The 18,719-nt window shown below is 47.3% G+C and overlaps 1 protein-coding gene across 1 annotated transcript in view; it reads left to right on the top strand.

Annotated features, from left to right (window-relative positions):
* LOC144115837 (glutathione hydrolase-like YwrD proenzyme) overlaps window positions 1-18,365 on the top strand; it is an 82,929-nt gene extending 64,564 nt beyond the window's left edge. The window contains exons 6-9 of the mRNA XM_077650339.1: window positions 1,654-1,816; window positions 6,868-7,133; window positions 8,708-8,870; window positions 18,035-18,365. Of these exons, the coding sequence (XP_077506465.1) occupies window positions 1,654-1,816; window positions 6,868-7,133; window positions 8,708-8,870; window positions 18,035-18,130 (688 nt within the window). The 3' untranslated portion in view covers window positions 18,131-18,365. The remainder of the gene's footprint in view (window positions 1-1,653; window positions 1,817-6,867; window positions 7,134-8,707; window positions 8,871-18,034) is intronic.
* Window positions 18,366-18,719: the final 354 nt, after the last annotated feature.

The following is an 18,719-nucleotide window of genomic DNA, read 5'->3' as shown; positions in this document are numbered from 1 at the left end:
TGCAGTTTTTTTTTCAGCCGTTGTACCGGGGGAAGATGCAGAGAAAATCATGTTTTGCACACCCACTCATGCACTTATTCGCATTCTGCTCAACGATAACGAAGCGCTAACAAAGTCGTTCAGTTCACTTCGCTACTACTACGTCTTGTTTCCATTGAACGGTAGATTAATTCTTGAGAGCCCTGAGTGGAAGGTTTCCGTAGGTTGCAGTGTGGGTTTCGGGAGAGGACTTCAGGGCTCCAAGTATAAGAGAGCCAAGCGATGACGTGTTTTGAAAGGTAAAGAGAGGGCAGGCGAGGTTAGATGAGGTCAGATTAGAGGAGCGGGTGCTGTTTAGTTTGGCTGTAACAGCGTCCATAAATCTGCGAAAACTGAAGCGCTGAAAGCCGTTCATATCCAGAAATTCTGGGCAATGCATTTTTCTAACCGGAAGTTATTCATAAACGCCATTTTTGCATATCATGAGATTGTACCATAGCGATCAATATGCCCACAAAGCCCTCCTGTGGACACTTTTAGTTTTCTGCTATTTATTGCCAAAAACGCACCTCTTTGGTTTTCTATGACAGTCTTAACTACTCGAAGCGAGCTCACCACAAACATTTAAAAGCCAGAGTTTGCTACGCATCGGAAGGTAAAACCATTCCCATTAGTATGTTCATAACAGTATCTTACAATAATCCACAGTTTCCACACAATTAAAAGTGATATTAGTGATATACTTGAAGGCTGGATTTCTCCTTGAAGAAAGGTGACGGAACATGAGCTAGATTCTGCTGTCCATAGTTTGAAAGTTAAGAACGGCGCTTATATAGCCGTTTCATCGATACCGAACTACTCACACACCCAGACTCACCTTTACCGATATGGTATGGATTTATTTATATCAGAGCGATCATATTTTTGCTTCCCCACAGGATACCGGTATCCGAAACTTTTGTTTCACCTCCGCAGTCGTTACAGGAAACTAGTGGGTGTGAACCTGGTTCATTATGCAGTGACACCATGTTTGCGGAGCCGATCACTCATAGAAGGATTTGCTGACAGATTTATGCCTTTCCACACATCAACGAAACGCCATATGCCACCCCCCTCCACCAATATGCATTTCACAAGCGGGTTTGCATGCTTCTCCTGATCACTTTGGATCAAAGAGCCAAATCTGAGATAGCAATACGAGTTTCCAAAGTGCCAAACCTACTGCACGATCCTTGTGGGTCACAGCCACAATATTCGAACTACGTATGTGGTACTTCGTGCATGCACGGCATAACAACTGGTCTCTCATCCTTTTTTGTAATTTCACAATGCCCGCTGCTTCTTTTGGTGTTCACATTTCTCAGTGAAGTCTTGGCAACTGAGTCTAGAATCGAAGGGTACACGAACCATTGCCACTTCAGAATGTACCTGTCAAAGCTTTCCTTCGCCTTGTGATTAGATTACACGACTTTCGTAGCCGCAATCCTCGCAGCTATGCGGTGGGTGGAAGCCATTTTTCATTCCACAGCGACAATTCTTGTTCGCGGAAGCCTGCACACACATCCAGCAAATATTATGAGAGGCAGGCTTCGCGTACCAAAATTTCAAAAGAACTGCGCTTATGCATGTTTTGTTTTGAGGGTTTTTGACGACGCGCGCTTGGCCTTGCCACAGGGCCAGGGACTGTAGAGGAATGGTGCTACCAACATCTCCGGAGCAGTCGCACACGGTTTTTTTGGTGACAGCCGACGGCAGGGGCAACGCTTGCGCCTTTATCAACAGCAACTTCTATGGCTTCGGATGCTCTGTCGTCGAAGAGCATGGGTTTGCAGTCCATGTAAGTCGTATATGTATCCCCGTTACCCCGCCTTCGTTTTTCTGGAGGCGACTTTGCACCTGTCCTGCTGCACTCCCGTTTAGCTAGCGCGACGCACGACGCAGTGGAAACCCCCGGGTTAATTTAGACAGCTTGAGGTTCTTTAGCATGTGCCTGTGCCGCCGCTGCCGGGATCGAACCCGCGGCCTCATCCTTGGCAGCCAAATGCATCACCGCTGGAGAGTCGGGCTAAATGATGAGCCGAGTCTGTTGTGGTACCGCTACAGGAAACTGCAACTGCTGGTGTCATTTGACACCGAAGAGATAGAGATAGAGATAGTGTTTTTCTAGCTGAAACACACAATGTGGAAGATTTTAAAGGACAGCGCTGCGCGAATATCCTGCAGCAAGAATTTTTTCAATCCTTTTCGTAGAAGCGGAGTTCTTTGTAAACAGAAGTTGAATTTCAGAATTTTCGCGCATTTCCTTCTCCTACCGTCAGTTTTTGCACGCTCAAGGCAACACCCTCTAGAGAATTTGAGAAGGCCTGAGCACTCTTCCCGTGACGTCAGGAAAAGAGGCCCACAGTAGCCACCACTTACGACGGAGTTGCTGGAAACACGGCTGGGGCCTACCCAGCAGTAATATGCTTCCATTGATCAATCCACTCTTCTCTTCAACTAAATGCTAGAATAAAGAGCAGGCACTTTACGGGGCATTTATTTAGATACTACAGCCATTAATCAGCTTTGCAGCTTTGCATATATATCAGTATTGCAGCTTTGCAGAAAGTTGCATATGTAGGTACTAAAGGCAGCAACTCTGTCACGTTGCGCCTTCTCGTCTTTCTCAGTAAACGTTTATCTTCGTACATTACTTTAAATAAGTTTACCTATGTTTTAAACCTTTACCTTCCTTATATCTGTACCTACAGTTTTATGAAGCGGAGCTATAAGGAGTAATGAAAAACACTCGATTACCTTCAGACATGCGTATGTAGAGTTTTATTGGGGACACATGCATTTGTCAGAATCTTGCTAACTAAACAAATGTATACACTTCTGCCGTCCACCTAATTACAACATTGCAAGCAGATGTCTTCGTTTGCTGATTTGGGACTTCGACTGAGGTCGACGCCGCTGTTCCCAATGCTCAAAAGTAGCCCCACCACCGATTTCTTGCTGTTTTGCTGCAGATGGAATTGAGAAATTGGTGCCGATTTTCGTTATTGGCGTCTTCACAAAGTAAACTGTCATGATAAAGTCAACATTTAGTGCAACTGGATACTTCATCCCGATAGCTTGGTCTTCAATATATGCAGCAAATAAAGCGTTCATTTCCTTACAAGATATGCCAGGATGTTGACCTCTTGGTGGTGCCTATTCCGTCAAGTCAGGTTTAGAATCTTATCCACTTCCTACTTTTTACGGAATTATTCGGCAGACTTTCTTCAAGCGCTTTCTTCAAAGCAGCAAACTCAAGACTCGCTCGCTTAGAGTCAGACATAACTTGAGGTGCATGGCTTAGAAAGATCAGATGAGCATTCTAGAAACTTTGATGGGATTACGCCTGTGCGCAAGCTGTGTAATTGTGGTTCTCTCTGTAAGCGTCGATGTAGGAAGCCTCTCGCACGATGTTTGCCTCAATAAAATGAAGTTCGCAAACCTAGAGGGAAATTCAATTTTTTTTTTAAATAGCACATGTAACTTAGCACAAGAGCTATCTCTTGACATGCTGCTTCGCTGCTTACAATTGTGATAAGGTTCCTGGTTTACCAACATGTTTCCATAGTGCAGCGCTAAATGTATCCTATTTGTCAGAAATGACTATTATTTGGAGACGTTCTAAACATCTTACCTGGGAATGCGGTAATACAACGCTCCAGGCGTTCTGTTCTTCACCCCGGAGAAACTTGAAAACGTGGTTTTTGGGCCCTGATTTTTTATTAGTCTGGCGATTGGGCACGCAGCACTTGTTAGGCATATCCTGGCAGGAACGTAATCCACATTCCGCTCCAATGAAGGCACTAGCACAATACGTCGACGACACACAACCGCAAGCGCAGCACAAGTCGTAGACTCTGCATGCACGGACAACCTACAGAAAAAAGTGCGTTCGGAAGCATGTCTCGACGTGCCACTCCTTGGCTTGCCCCTAGGCAATCAAAGGAGTGTCACGTGTTTGCGGAACCCATCGCATTGCCGTCGCTGTCGTCGCCCTGTCCGACTTCTCCGAATAGGTGGGGCTAACCATTGTATACTTTCCTGGCATCATTTACAAAACCTGTGCATTGCTCGTAGCTTCGAAACGTGCTGCACGCAACTTACATGTAGGCCTCTTTTGCGTGATGTATCTAAGGTGGGCAAAGAACAGGCAGCAGGCTTTAAGTTCTTTAGAGGGTGTTGCTCAAGGTCGGCGCTCCTCGGCCGGCCCTGCCGCCAACGCGGGTGGGAATTCCCTCGGGGCGGGGGGGGGGGTGGTTATGACCCCCTGGAGAGACGTTACTGACTGGCCGCGGCTGTGGTAGCTGCGTGACAACTGAAAGACCCTAATCAATAATATAGCCATCTCTGAACAAAATTTTGCAAGAGCGAGGGACGGTGGAGGGTGCGAGCATGAAAAAATCGCCGGAAAGGACTCGCCAACTTTCGCGCGCGATTGTGGGTTGTCTGCAGCGAGCAGAAGTGTATTATTTGGCCCAGGGGTTCTTGACGAGAGTATTGATTGCGCGAGTTTATGTTCTCTTGCCTGAGAGTGTTTCAGAGCCACGTTAATACGCCCCCTTTTCGATACACCCAAGCACCTAACTCCCGTCGAGGGTGCTTGGATGCGCAAGGAATGGGGTAGTTCCTAGACCTTTTGAATATGTTTGCACTTGTTCATCAAACGTGCTTCTAATATGTCATCAGCTGGTCGAGCTTTACATTTGACATCTGCAGGTTTCATGCTTGCAGCTACGACAGCAATTTGCGCCAGTTTAATTTTAGAATTAGCTGAATTATCTTATTCAACTGCTGCCCACCACTGACTCCTAATTCAGGCTTGCGCAATTAGCTCTAACCAATAGTTTTAATTCCTAACGAATTAAACTAATGGGAATAAAATTGTCTGCAAGACGGATTTGCGAGGACAAAATTAATACAAAGAAAAACATTAGTATTCGCATCTGGTTGCGTTTAATATGTGTACAAATGTGTACAGTAGCCACGTTTACTCGACTGGGTAAAGTCGAGTTCATTCTTTGGCACCAAAATAAAGTTAATCACAGCGTTCCCAACGCTTCTTCGAAACTGGTAACCACGAAGCCCACAGGTAAAGTTTAACATGCTGACGTGGGCGACCTGGTCACGTCTTCCATACCCATACACATAGCGATGACGGGAGGACCTATCAAAGGGGTAGACACTGTATGCATCTTTGGTGTGCTCATTCAGCACGGCCGATGCAATAGTGCTACTCTAAAGAAATTGGCAATAATGGTCAACCAAACCACCCAACTCATCAAACGGATCTCAAACAAAAGGCGAGGTATAAAATAGCGCGACTTATGCCGCCTCATAAAGGCCTTTGTCCGCAGCAGAATCTCGATACCCTACCGTACCTATACCTACCTCAAAAAGAGCGAAAATGCCAAACATGACAGCCTTATTCTTCAGGCATGCAAGACGGCCCTCGGGTTAACCAGAAGCGCCTCCACCGACAAACTCCTTGCCCTGGGAACACACAACACCGTAGATGAGCTCACGGATGCACACACCTCCTTGCAGTTGCACAGACTCTCGAACACCAAGGCGTGCAGACAGGATTTTTTTTCATTTGACTACTTAAGGGTCTCGTGTTTAGACATTGCATGAGGAAGTGGGCGTCACTTGGCAAAGAAATACAATAAAAATCATAATGAACTTTTATCGATGAGCCGCTTGAATTCTAGTGGGTCGATGATGGCGGCAGCTTTGGTGGGCAGGCCATTCCAGTCCCGTGCTGTGCACAAGAAAAATGACTGCTGAAAGTGAAAGTATGGGCTTGCCTTATTGCACTGCACTGGGCTTGCACTGCATTATATTGGCTGGAGCGGGCGATGCAGAGGGTTCTCTTTCTGTACTTGTTATGAGAAGGCAAAGAATGAAAAAAAAATTATGAGAAAAGCTAATACGTTCTATCTTACAGCGTGAGGCTAGAGAGGGCAATTTGATTTGAGCTGTATTGCCGGGATACTTGGATTGTACGTATAATTGGACAAAATGAAGCATGTTGCTTAGCTTTGGACAGACTGTAGGGCGTTAGTAAGGTTATCGTGATAAGTATCAAAAATAGCATTAGCATACTTCAGTTTGGGTCGCAGAAATGATTGCAAATCAAATTGCTTAATACTGGTAGAAGCGAGGGAAAGGTGACGGCGTATATAACCAAGAGCGCGGCTGGCAGAATTTATTATGCATTTAATCTGAGATGTACAACTTAGGACATGAAAAGAAGTTTACGGGTCAAGCCACACCAGTGTTGGTATGCCTCAGATCAGTATTTTTGATTTATTTTGTCTAGCTGACATCATTTCTTGTGTACTCAGTACAAGGGTCTTTCTTCCTTCCAACTCTGTTGTGACGTCGCCGAGGTGATCAACGTTATGCGAACTCATGCTTGCAGGAGAGCGGCACGTCGCTGACTGACCGCAGCAGCTAGGTTTTATCGATTATAGAATAGTCAATATCTCATACAGCAGAGTGAAGATGACAATTATAGGCGATGTTTTGTACTGAAAATAGCGCGCATCGATTTACAGTAACCTTGTGGAAATGAAATAATTTTTTCGAGCGCCCTTTGTAGAAGCACCGATTATCATGATGGTCGACAAGGTTTATGAGAACATTCAGAGAGCAATGAAACGGTTGTCAATGTATTGGTGCCTGGTTTTAGCCGCACGGTTTTGCTCGCCCTCTCGCAAACACCAAGCTGTGCAGCTAGCATTTCTGAGTGTCCAGAACCATGGCGCGCTGCTCCCTGGTTATCTGGAAGACCAACATGCAGCATTATTCCAGGAACTGACGAGTTATGCTTTCCATGGTGTACCGCAGTGCCGCGGCCGAGGCTTCAACGCCCTTGCGCGCCACCCAAACTGTGCGGGCCCTTTCAAGAAGCCATACCACACTCTTATGCCTGTGCTGGTTACGGACACTGCGAGCGGCGACTGGCTGGCCGCCCTAGGCACAATGGGTGGCTATACGCAGCCCCAGGTGGACCTGCAGATCTTCCTAGCAATGGCCGAACGGGGACTCGACCCGCAAGCAGCTCTCGATGCGCCCAGGCTCTACATCGGCGTCGGCAGAACCCTGCGAGTGGAGTGAGTGCGCAACATGTAGGCGCTCACCGAGAGGTTCACAACTCGAGTCGGTGGCACAGCATCGATTTGGGGCCCCTTTCTGTCGAGACTGATGAGAAAAAAATTATTATGTTTACTTTTACTGGCAGTGATAACAACGATCGGTGTCATATTAACTTTAACCTACAATACCCAGGATGCGAATGTACCGCGGTTCTCGATGTGGAGCAAATTGATGCGCCCTTTTATACGGGTTCCCAAATACTACGAAGCTACAGGGATCCGTTTCCTTTCTCTTCGCCCATAAATCCTAAAATCCTGGGCTCGTCCTGAATCGCACTCCTTCGGGAAGTAAACTATGATGACCTTGCATTTTTTGTTCGAGGTGTATCTGGCAAAGAGCTGTCAAATCGGCGGTTGCATTGACTGGGTGCCGTGGCAAACTTCAGCTTATTAAGTAAACAGGCAAGTCCGGCGTTCTAATCTGGCGCACTTACGATGTCAGGCTATACGTTTCTTTTCTAACGGTGGCTACTGTTGAACTCGATGTAAGGGGTCATTGCTCATCGCCGACGCGCCGCTGTTTTTTTTTTCCGGCTTCGAACCCCACACTCGGCACGTACTACGCATCACTTTTGCGCACATTGATTTCCACACACGCGGTTTATAGTTTGGTTTGAAAGTAGTCGAAAATATGTGTTTAGGATTTGTAATTCAGTTAACTGCATGCACTACTGCTGAAAAAATTTTTTCAAATAGGAATCACATTCATCAGCAGGTGCTTCCGGCCTGTCTCACTGCTTACGAGTGTCGCATTCGAAGGTTTCCGCAACAGCATCTGCTATCGTTTTGTAATGGGAGTGCTGTGGGAACTAGAGGAACAATTTAATGCATTAAAATTAGCTGAGACTGAAGCCTCCAAACTACAAAATTGTAACTGGTTTTGTTTTTTTTTTGTTTCTTTTTACCTTTAAGGTCAGCGAAATATCTCAAAGTGAGTAGAACAAAATCTGCCCGAAGGCGCTCGACAGATGGTTTCATTGGTGCGGTCTTCACCCCTTATGCTTAAGCGGAGTGACGGTCTATGCGTCAAATATTGCATCGCGCATTCTTTAAAATGTATATACTGTTATTTTGTATAGACACCATCGTTGTTCCTTTTTTTCTAGTGTGGCAGCGCTACAAACTGTCACGCTGATATACCCACTCTACAGGATGAAGGAAGCGATGTTTTGATTCTGGGGTTTTCAAAACTCTAACCCGTGAAACGCGGCGGCGCGAGCCATGGAGCTTCCGTACTGTAGTGCTCCTAAGTATTTAATATCGTTTTTAATAAATTATTTGAGCGGGGTATCAAATGTAATGCCAAAATAAGAAGGCAGCGGCACGTGGCCTTCTGAACTGCGCCAAAGCGGCTGCGCAGAGCTTAAGCAAGCTTTGAAAAACGGCGTTCGCAGGACTTCTGTGCCCGTGGTTGTCTTCTCATAGCGTTCACATTCAAGATCTACGCCAGCTGAATGAAATTATCGCGGTGTCGTTCGATCAGTGCTGTTTCTCAATATCACTGCTTGAGATACTGCACTCACGCTCTGCAGTGACCCGCTATTTCTCGAGGAAGGATTCCCGGAGGACGTGGCGGCCAATCTCGAACGGAGGGGCCACCGCATTGAGTCGTGTCGTGCGCGGCGCTTGGATCCCGCCCCCACAAGCATTGCTCACATTGTCACTCGAGGCTCCTGGTGGAACAGTACTGCCAAGGTGAGATCGAAGGGAGTTAGGTAGACAACCTGCCTGCCTTCGCTAGAGAGATGGAGAGAGAGCAGTTTTGGTTCACGTAAACGGGTGCAGCTTACGTGCCGTTAAATTCCAAACACGGCCTTCTGTCTGGCTCAGCCACAATATTTCCCATACTTCAATTGTTGTGTATCTGACAGGACCTTGCTGAACAATAGTACACACACGTGAAGGAAAGAACACAGCAAAACGGTACTGAATACGGGTGAGAGATTAACTGTGGCTGTTTAGGACAGTCTTGGGTATTCAAGTCACGCCGTAGCCAAAAAAAATTACTCTTGAACCATAGTCGAAAGAACACTTCCATGTACCGTCTTTGTCAAAAGTAGCCAGGAAGCAGCAGTTCCTTTTTTAGCTGTGCACTGGAGTACTTCTGGCGCCCCTTAAAGGCTTAATCTTTATAATACAAGAAGAACCATTTTTATTATCTTTCGAGACCATTGGGTCCGTAGCGATGCCGTGATATCTCAACTATACACCTGAGAACCAAACCCCACTACCTGGTTACTTTTAGCAAAAGACGGTACACTTTCTCTGAGTGAATCTAATCCGGCAAGCATGTAAAATTTACCATTTGGCTCATTCCCTGCCTCTGCCAAAAGCGTTTCCCGTACTAAGGAGCAAGCTGCAGCCGCAGTAATGTGTTGAGCGAAATGTGAGCATCGCGATGCCCATTAGCGTTCTGTATGAGCTCATACAAACTGTCGTTGAGACGTCCACCTGTCTGAGCAATTTGTACCTCTCGTCGCATTACAGAGAGCTTCAGGGTTCCACCCTCCGCTCAGGTGACAGAGCAAGTCTGATTAATTTTTCAGACATACACGTGCAGCCTCTGGCTTAATAGGTAGCTTATTGTGGGCCGAAATTCTGATTTTCCGCCGTCCATTTTTTTGTCTCGATGGCACTGGTTTCCCCACGTTTGATACCGGAGACAGTGAGTAAACTTGATTACCAGCTGAGGGCCCTTATTGCACCAGCTACAGATACCGATGACAGAGGGGCAAGAAAGTGCACTGAAAAGACTGTTGCAAAATACGTGTGGAGAGCAGTTTTTATAGCTTGAAAAATCTTTCTGTAAGACTTTGTAAGATGCACAAAAGAGTAACTTTGGTCTTCTGCTATCTTATTAGGAATGTGAAATTTTCCTCGTACGAAACCACTGCATGTTTCTGCTTCTCAGACCTCGCTCAGGAGATAGCATTTCTTGTTTTTCGAAGCTTTTGCAATTCCATTTTTTTTTACCCTAAGAACAAACAGCCAGTTGCTTTAACTATGTGAAGGAAAAGAGTGTGCCAGCCGAACAAAACTTTCAAATACGAAATGCTGGCACGTCTTTCTGGATGCATTTGCAAAACATAAATACACATTTTTCTTTCTGACCACTAGGAGTGCAAAGCGCTCTATTGAACGAGGGACATGATAGCGCGAGGGTGGTAACTACAACACAAACATTCTATCTCTACTCTCAGCCTGGGTTTAGAAACTTCAACTGAATTTTTCCGAGCACCCCTTGAAATTTGGTTAAAGATGCAAAGAATACAATTACAAGAAGTTGCTAAAACGTTAAACTCTTTGAAGTTTGAATAGGTCCATCAATTGGCACGAACTAAAATAATCACAAGGGTGCTGAACGGGGCAAGTTGAAGAGGATGCATGGTTTTAAAAGAATAGTGCAGAAAAAAGAACGAGATGGAAGCAAGGGATCACTGAGAAGCGCCATCCCAGAACTTAATTTCTTGTCAGGAAGTGTGCAGACTAAATAGCCACGAATAGATGAAAAACACATGAAAAAAAACACCAATACAATGCGGTTAAATCAGCAAGTCAGAGAGATTAACAGTCATAACAAGAGAACCAAGTTTGAAATTGAGATTGGGTCACTGCTGATTGCAGGTAAGATATCTCATTCTTAGTCAATGCGATAGATATGTCGCTTACACAGTCGTCACCACTTTTTATGATGCAGAGAACTTCTATTATCCCTCTTGTGCTCTGGTCGCGCGCTTTCCCAAGCACAACGGTTTTATGAACAAGGGGTCGACTTTTGATTTTTGCTTTATGCCTAGGCAAGTTTTCAGGTGCATTAGGGCCTAAAGAATTCTTAAGTTCGAACAGGCGGGTGTTTAAAATACTTCGGTCTGGCCAATACAGAAATTTTTGTAGGAAAGCGGGGTCCTGCCGAAAGTAATCATCTGGGTACCGTGCATCACAACTTGGCATACTCCCAGAAGGGGTTCTGTTATGTAAAGAAGAAGCATTATGGAAAAGGCTAGCGGTTTATTTCAGCATCGTTTTAGGACTGAACCCGTGAGAACACGAGACGGGTGAGGCAGACTCGGCGAGCGCTAAAAATGAGACGTTTTAAACGCGTGACTGCTTCTCCATCGGCTGATGACTTCAGCAGAAGCGAACCACAGCAATACACCACAGGTTCTGTCATGGTCGGAGTCACTACTTTTTTCCTCTCTTGTCGATGTTGTTGTATCCAGATGTTGACGTGCAGTGACAGAAGGCGGGCATTGTGAGCGACCAGGGGGACATACTTCGCAACTGGTCAGTTTCAGACAGGTGTGCAGTCCTTCTGACGTTGACACATGGAAGGCTCTTCTCAAAAAGTTATTTATTACAATATGTACAAACCGAAGGATTTCGGCATTTCCGCTTGCTTCCGCGACTCCGGAACACCGTCGGCCACCACACGGTCAACCTGTCCGGCCGCCGCTCAATAAATTCGCGCCTCCAACTCCGCAACACCGGGACCACCACCGGCCAGACCCGACCAATCAGTCCGGCTAACACACACCAACCTCCCGCGCTCTCCTTCACGCACACTCATTTCGTTGAACTCCTGCAAAAACTACATCCTCAACCAATAGACAATCCTCCCGCCAAAACTTCCTCTTTAGCTGCCGATAGGTGACTTTCCTGCCACCTTTCAGACACAAGATGTGACAACCCAAAAGAAAAGCATACAATATAAAACACACGCCTTGCTGGAAACTGGCATGCCCAACTTGAAGATGCTACAGCAAGAGGAGAGGAACACAACTTACCACACAGGCGTCGCTGTTAGCCGCTCTGGAGAGCTAGCAAGGAAGGTAAGAAAAAAAAACGCACAGCGCCGGTCCACCCCAGCCGTCCTGTCGTCGTCTCGTGTTTCAGACCGACCGACTTCTAAAAACACGCCATTCTTCACTCGCTAAGGCGTGGGCCGAGAAACCCGAAACTCGGGCGCGACGCCGTTTTCAGTATTTCTCTTTTGTCGGCGGGTTCCCCCGCTCCCCTTCGGCGGCACTCCTCACGCTTTACCACGACGTACGTTAGCTTCGTCGTGACACCTCCCCACTTCCTCTCCACTCTTTCCCCCATTTTTCCCGCATGTTCCAAAAAAAAACATGCTTGCCCTTTAGGCTGGCTCAGGACGCCGCACCTCTCCCTAGTACGAGAATGCAATAAATCTTCCCCTCGAGATACACTCCGAAAAGGAATACAGGCATGCAAGTACATGACAGCAAGGTACACTGCTAAACACCACACCATACGCCACAGGATCGCAAATTTAAAGTTAGGGTCAAATATACATGAAGCATGCATGCAAATAAACAGAAAAGCAAGAACAATTGTCCAACGAGGCGAGCCTCGATCATCGCTGCTCTCATGCTCCAAGCTCAGGGGTTCTTCTGCTTGACTAGTTCATTATAGACCTTCACTGTTAACAAGCAGTCAATTTTGCTCGGCAACTCATCTGTCACTACGCACAAGATGGCAACGTGCGACCCCCCCCCTCCCCTCGATCGATTCTTAGTGGCACATGCGCGAGCTCAGCCTCAATGTGATGTCCGAAGGCTCCTTTCAATGATACTCTGCCTCGTGGGTCTACCGTTTCCTGCGACAGCAGTGACCTCCTGACCACTCTGATGTCCACGCCCGAATCCAATCGCGCCAAGATGAATTATTCGCCCGAACAAAGAGGAACATCCCCCGCATATGTCCCCGCCAACTGAGTGCTCGGTTTTGCTCCTGATCCGTGCCCCGAATTTCAGCGCTGTGAAAGGTTACTTCTATCACTCTGGCGGTAATATTCCTAACTTCTGTCTCTAGGCATTCTCGGGCCATATGCCCTAAACAGCCACAGCGGTAAACACGATGTGATGCAGTGTTATTTCTCTTATCCGGCTCCCAATTCCTGCCGGCAGAATGCCCCTCTGTGGCAACGTTACGAACACTTAAGCCTCCGTTTCTTCTTTTTTCTCCAGTTTCTTGGCACTCTCTAGCCACATCACCTTGTCAGCCACACCGGTAACATTGACGCATCGTTGTATGTGCCTTAAATGGCGCATAATACGCCACCATCTGTTCTTTCCCGTGGAGAGGCGATGTCACAGCCATCTCCTCTCTTCTACGTCCTTCACTACTGGCCATATTTATACCTGGCACGCTAACTTCTGATATTTTCCCTCGACTGCTCTCCACAGCCTCGACTACTTCTGTGAGTCCCTCTATTTTGAGCCAGTTTTGCTTTCCTCAAGTGCTACCTTTCGCAGCGCGTCATTGGACAGGACCTCTTTCAGTTTATCAACCACTACCAGATCCATCAGCTCCTGCATTTCGCTCACTTTTCTAGTGCAGATATAATAGGAATAATAGCTCCGCAGTCGGTATCCGAACTGGTGCCACGATTCCTGCGGTCTTTTTGTAGCCATGTCGAACATTCTTTTGTATTGCGCCGGGCTTAGTCGGAACTCCCTCAAAATTACTTCCTTCAGTTGTTTGTACTCAAGTGTTTCTTTCCTCCCACTTTGCATCGCCATCCATTATATGTGGTCGGTGAGGTAAGGAATTAGGGTGATGGGCTGCATGCTTTCCGGAACTCTGATCTAGTGGAACAGCATCTCCACAGAATCAAACCACCCCTCAAAAAGTGACTCATCTTTCGAGATTCGGGGCAGTGCACTGCTCAGCATTGTGGAGAATTTTACTGCTTCATTCTCTTCTGAAAGATCAGTTGTGCCCTGTCTGCGTAATTTCTCTGTCTCGAATTTAATTTTGACCCTCTCTAGCATCATCTTTTCAATTTTCATTTCTATATGCACATTGGGTCCAGGTTGGCCCTTTTCCGTGCTTGCCTCGCTCACTCCCCCAGTCATGCTATCATCTATCTCTGGCGATAGTAGCTTACTCTTTCCCCTCGTGAGCATAAAGCAACAAAACTGAGAGCAACGCTGTTTGCTCACCGTTTTTCTTTCGCCGCCTTGTCTTCAAAAATCATGAGACCAAGATCAAGCGTCCTCTAACAATGAACTTCATTCTAACAAGCCACCAGTTCTGGTACGACTCGCCGCCACATTCTCAAGTCCCGTTGCAATTATGTCCGTCCTCCATATCTCTGTTGGTGTCCACGATTGCTCGCCACACCTACATCGGTATCGAAGCTGCGATGATCAGTGATTATCCGTCTCCTGTGTCTTGTTCTTGTGCGGTCGTTCTTCTTTCTTGATGTTCGGTTTTTCAATCCTCTTCGCCCCCCAAGGGCAAACGTTGCTGGTGAGCTGACAAGCTCGACGTCTTCTCAACTTTCGTTGCCTCTGTCTTTCTCGTTCCCGTCTCAAAGCAGCGGTCAATTGACTCGAATCCTGTCGGCTGCGCCAGTCACGTTATTTTTCTTTCTCTCTGTTGATGCTGTTCGATCCAGATGTTGACGTGAAATGGTAGAGGGCGGGTCTCGTGAAGGACCCGGGGGACGTACTTCGCGACTGGTGAGTTTCAGACAGGTGTGCAGGTATTCTGATGTTCACACTTGGAAGGCTTTTCTAAAAAAATTATTTATTAAAATATGTGCACACTGAAAGATTTCGGCATCTCCGCTTTAGCCAAACACAAAACTTTAAACTCCCGCGACTCAGGACCACCGTCGGTCACCACACGGCCAACCCGTCCGGCCGCCGCTCAAGGAACTCGCGTCTCCAACTCCGCGACCCGGGACCACCACCGGCTACACCCGACCGATCTGTCCGGCTGCCACAGATCAACCTCCCGCGCTCTCCTTCGCGCACACTCATCTCGTTGAACACCCGCCAAAATTACATCCTAAACCAATAGACAATCCTCCCTTCAAAACATACTCTTTAGAAGCCAATAGGTGACTTTCCCGCCACCTTTCGGACGCAAGATGTCACAACGCCAAAAAAAAGGCACACAATATAAAACACACGCCTTGCTGAAAGCTTCTGTGGCCAATTAGAAGATGCTACAACAAGAGGAGAGAAACACAATTTACCACACAGGGGTCGCTGTTAGCCGCTCTGGCTAGCTAGCACGAAGGTTAAGGAAAAAAAACGCACAGCGCAGGTCCACCCGAGCCGTCCTGTCGTCGTCTCGTGTTTCAGACCGACCGACGTCCAAAAACAGGTCATTCCTCTTTCGCTTAGGCGTGGGCTGAGGAATCAGAATCTCGCGCGCGACGCCGTTTTGAGTATTTCCCCATTGTCGGTGGGTTCCCCTGCTCCCCTTCGGCAGCACTCCTCAAGCTTTACGATTACGTACGTTAGCGGCGTCGTGAAGGTCGGCTGAGAAACTGTGTTACTAGCTCCAAGCGAAAGTCCGTACACACCACTTGCTTTTGAAAATGCTGGCCGTTCATTCATTCCACAGCGTGCGAGTTGTGAGAAAGAGGCAGTATTTTTTGAAAAGCTGTGAATGAAGGCGTGTGTTTTATATTGTGTGCCTTTTTTTGGCGTTGTGACATCTTGCTTCCGAAAGGTGGCGGGAAAGTCACCTATTGGCGTCAAGCCGTGCAAGTGGGCTCAGCTGTTACCTACGCCGGGTCCCTTCGCCAACGGGACCCGGCCATCTTCAGTGGGATTGATGAGCAGGATGTCGAAGATTGGCTCACGTCTTACGAGAGGGTGAGCCTTTACAACAAATGGGACGATGCGACAAAACTAAATAACGTAATTTTTATCTCACCGGCGTGGCTAAGCTGTGGTATCGGAACCACGAGGTAGACATCCGAACTTGGTCTGCTTTCAAGACAACCTTCTCTCAAGTGTTTGGCCGTCCAGCTTTCCGGAGACTCCGCGCCGAACAACGCTTGCGCGAACGGTCCCAGCAGGTCGGCGAAAGCTTTACCAGTTACATATAGAAGATGTCATTGTGCTATGCAAGCGTGTCAACCTCAACATGTCGGAAGCTGACAAGATTAAACACATTTTTAAGGGTGTTGACGACGACGCCTTTCAGATGCTGGTAGCGCGCCACTTGCACACCGTTGCGGAAGTCGCCATCCACTGCCAAAGCTTCGAGGAGCTGCGGAAGCAGAGGCTCCTGACTCGAAAGTACCCCCAACAGGTTGAGTCGCTTGCTGGACTGACGCCCCACCTGAAGCCTCATCGCTGCTGCAACAAATTAAAGGCTGTTCGGGAAGGAGTGGAGCGTAAGCTTTCTCTTCTGCCGAGCCCTGCAGAGCGAGCTCCATATTTGGCTCCTGCTCTTCAGCATGCCATTCAAGAGCAGGTTGCCGAGGCTCTTCCACCCGCCCATCCGCCGCCACCTGTCGCCGCTCCCCTGACATATGCTGACACCGTTGCCCAGACGCCGCCCCCTATGGACGCTCCGCTGACATACGCAGACGTCGTCGCACGTCCTCGACCGCCTACCAGTTCTTTGTCTCCAATACCTGCGCGAGCTGTGGCTCCTTTTCTTCGACCGGCTCTGTGAGTCAGCAATCCCTGGCGCACCATCGACAATCGGCCCATCTGCTACAATTGCGGCTGGCCTGGTGATGTGGCCCGGCTTTGCCGTCGTCTTCTCCCAGTCTACGCGCCATTTCTTCCAGCTCCCGCGTACTGGCCTTCCACGAGTCAGTACTCCAACACTGCTGAGCCGTTACAGGTGTTTCATCGAACTAGAGAGTGTACGAAATGCGACCGTCAACTTTTCCGCCCTATTTTCACCTTGCTTTACCAGCAACACGCCGTGAACGTCAGGAATTTTAAGCTTTTCTCCTTTGTCGTGTGCACGTAAACTACAAAGAGACCTCACAAAAAGGAGATTGCGTTTCTGACCGGCAAAAAGAGGCCTCAGCCTCCTTGCTTTTCACGACTTGCAATTCTCAAAACGAGAAAAGCATATTTCTACTTCGCAACCTTAATCACCGCGGTGGTGGAGTGGTTAAGATGTTCTGCAGCTGTGCTCGAGGCCACTGGATAGAATCATTGCTTAGGCGGCCGCCTTTATATATGGCGGTGAAGTGCAGGACGCCGTTGGGATGTGTGATGTGAGGGCGACTTAAAGGATTTTAGGCGGCTCAAAAAAATCAGGAGCTGTCCACTTAAGGGTTCACTCATACCCTAAATGAAGCTTTCCGCTCTTACACGTTACAAGCCGTCGAGCATAACCTTGCTGTCATTAGTGCGATCCTTCTTAGGAGCGAAAGAAGTTCAGGGGGGCTGCACTTTAAGTCAGCTGGGAGTTAACTCCCGAAAACGGTGTGTTAGGGTTCTCTAGAAAAGGCACATCACAAACCTTCTTGATGTAACACCTTGCGTCGCAATATTTCTTTTCTGGTGTTGGATTGAAAGCTCTGCTAATCGGCTGCCACAGAAACTGGACGCCTCCATCCGTGATATTTAGAAGCCATGTCACGTTCCGATTATCCTGAGAATGCTCTCTTGGGTCTTTCAGAAATATACGACACAAAATCCTTCTAGACAAGCTTACGGCTGCCATTCGACTGAAGGATTTCTGGAATCTTGAACCTTTGTTTAATTGAAGGCATGACTCTAACGGAAAGATGCACTACTTGTTTTTTTTTTGAAGTCGTGTTAATTAGTGTACTTTGTAAAGTTGTTTTCCACTATATTTGGCTGAAGGAATAAAATAGGGATGATTATATAAATAGGTGGAGGTTTGCTTATTTAATGAAGTCTATCGTTGCTAAAGCGACCGATGCTGAGGTCCCTGTGTCCAGCCATCGGTCGCACTAGATATCATTACAACATCAAGTACTTTACATATGAACCAAGTGCAAGCAAAACACTTACGGTGCACTTGCTTTGGCAGTGTTCTTGGCGTAAATTTGCACGCGCTGTAAAATATGTGGGAAGCCACAACCATGTGTGCATTTGCAGAGCGACGTTAAGGAATCGGGCCCAGTCCTTTGGTTCGGCTGTGACCCCCGGTGTGACGGCACCGCAGCAGCGGCAACACCTTATGATCTACCCTGAAATCATGGCTGTGGATGCACGCAGAGTGTCACACCCTCCTGCTCACACCGCACGACAAGCGTACTCAGCGAGAGATCCCGACCACAGCCCTAGGTCAAGCCAACGCTGATGCCTCGTCCCCATTGTTTAGGAGCACTGGTTATAATAACACGAAAAAAGTGAATTTTCGCGATTTCTGAATGTTTTAATGTACCTAAGTTGTATTGAAAAGAATTAAAAAAATCAACAACAAAAACTGCTGTGACTTCACTGCTACTTTATTTGCCGGCGTAGTCTTCGAAGCTGAATCTTGATATACTGGCCCGGCTTATTCCCGTTTTGGCTCAAGAGCTGGCATTCAAAATGGGCATTTTTGCAGCATGCCTTCGCTATAGTAAGTACGCCGGCTTGGCATGGAAAAAGATGTCGGAAAATGCTGTGCTAGTAAAAATGTCGCCAAAATTACTGGGCATTCTCTAGGTGACATGATCTATAAAGTTAATGGTGCATTCCCTCTACGGTTTCTTCCTCACTCTTTAACATTGATTAGTTTCAGGGGATTCAGTGAGATTTCCTCCAAGCTCTCACTCACGCTTGCTAATGCTTGGAA

The sequence above is a fragment of the Amblyomma americanum genome, chromosome 1, assembly GCF_052857255.1.
Source record: "Amblyomma americanum isolate KBUSLIRL-KWMA chromosome 1, ASM5285725v1, whole genome shotgun sequence".
Taxonomy (NCBI): Eukaryota; Metazoa; Arthropoda; class Arachnida; order Ixodida; family Ixodidae; genus Amblyomma; species Amblyomma americanum.
Note: the sequence above shows the minus strand (reverse complement) of the source record. Positions and strands in the feature narration are given on the sequence as shown.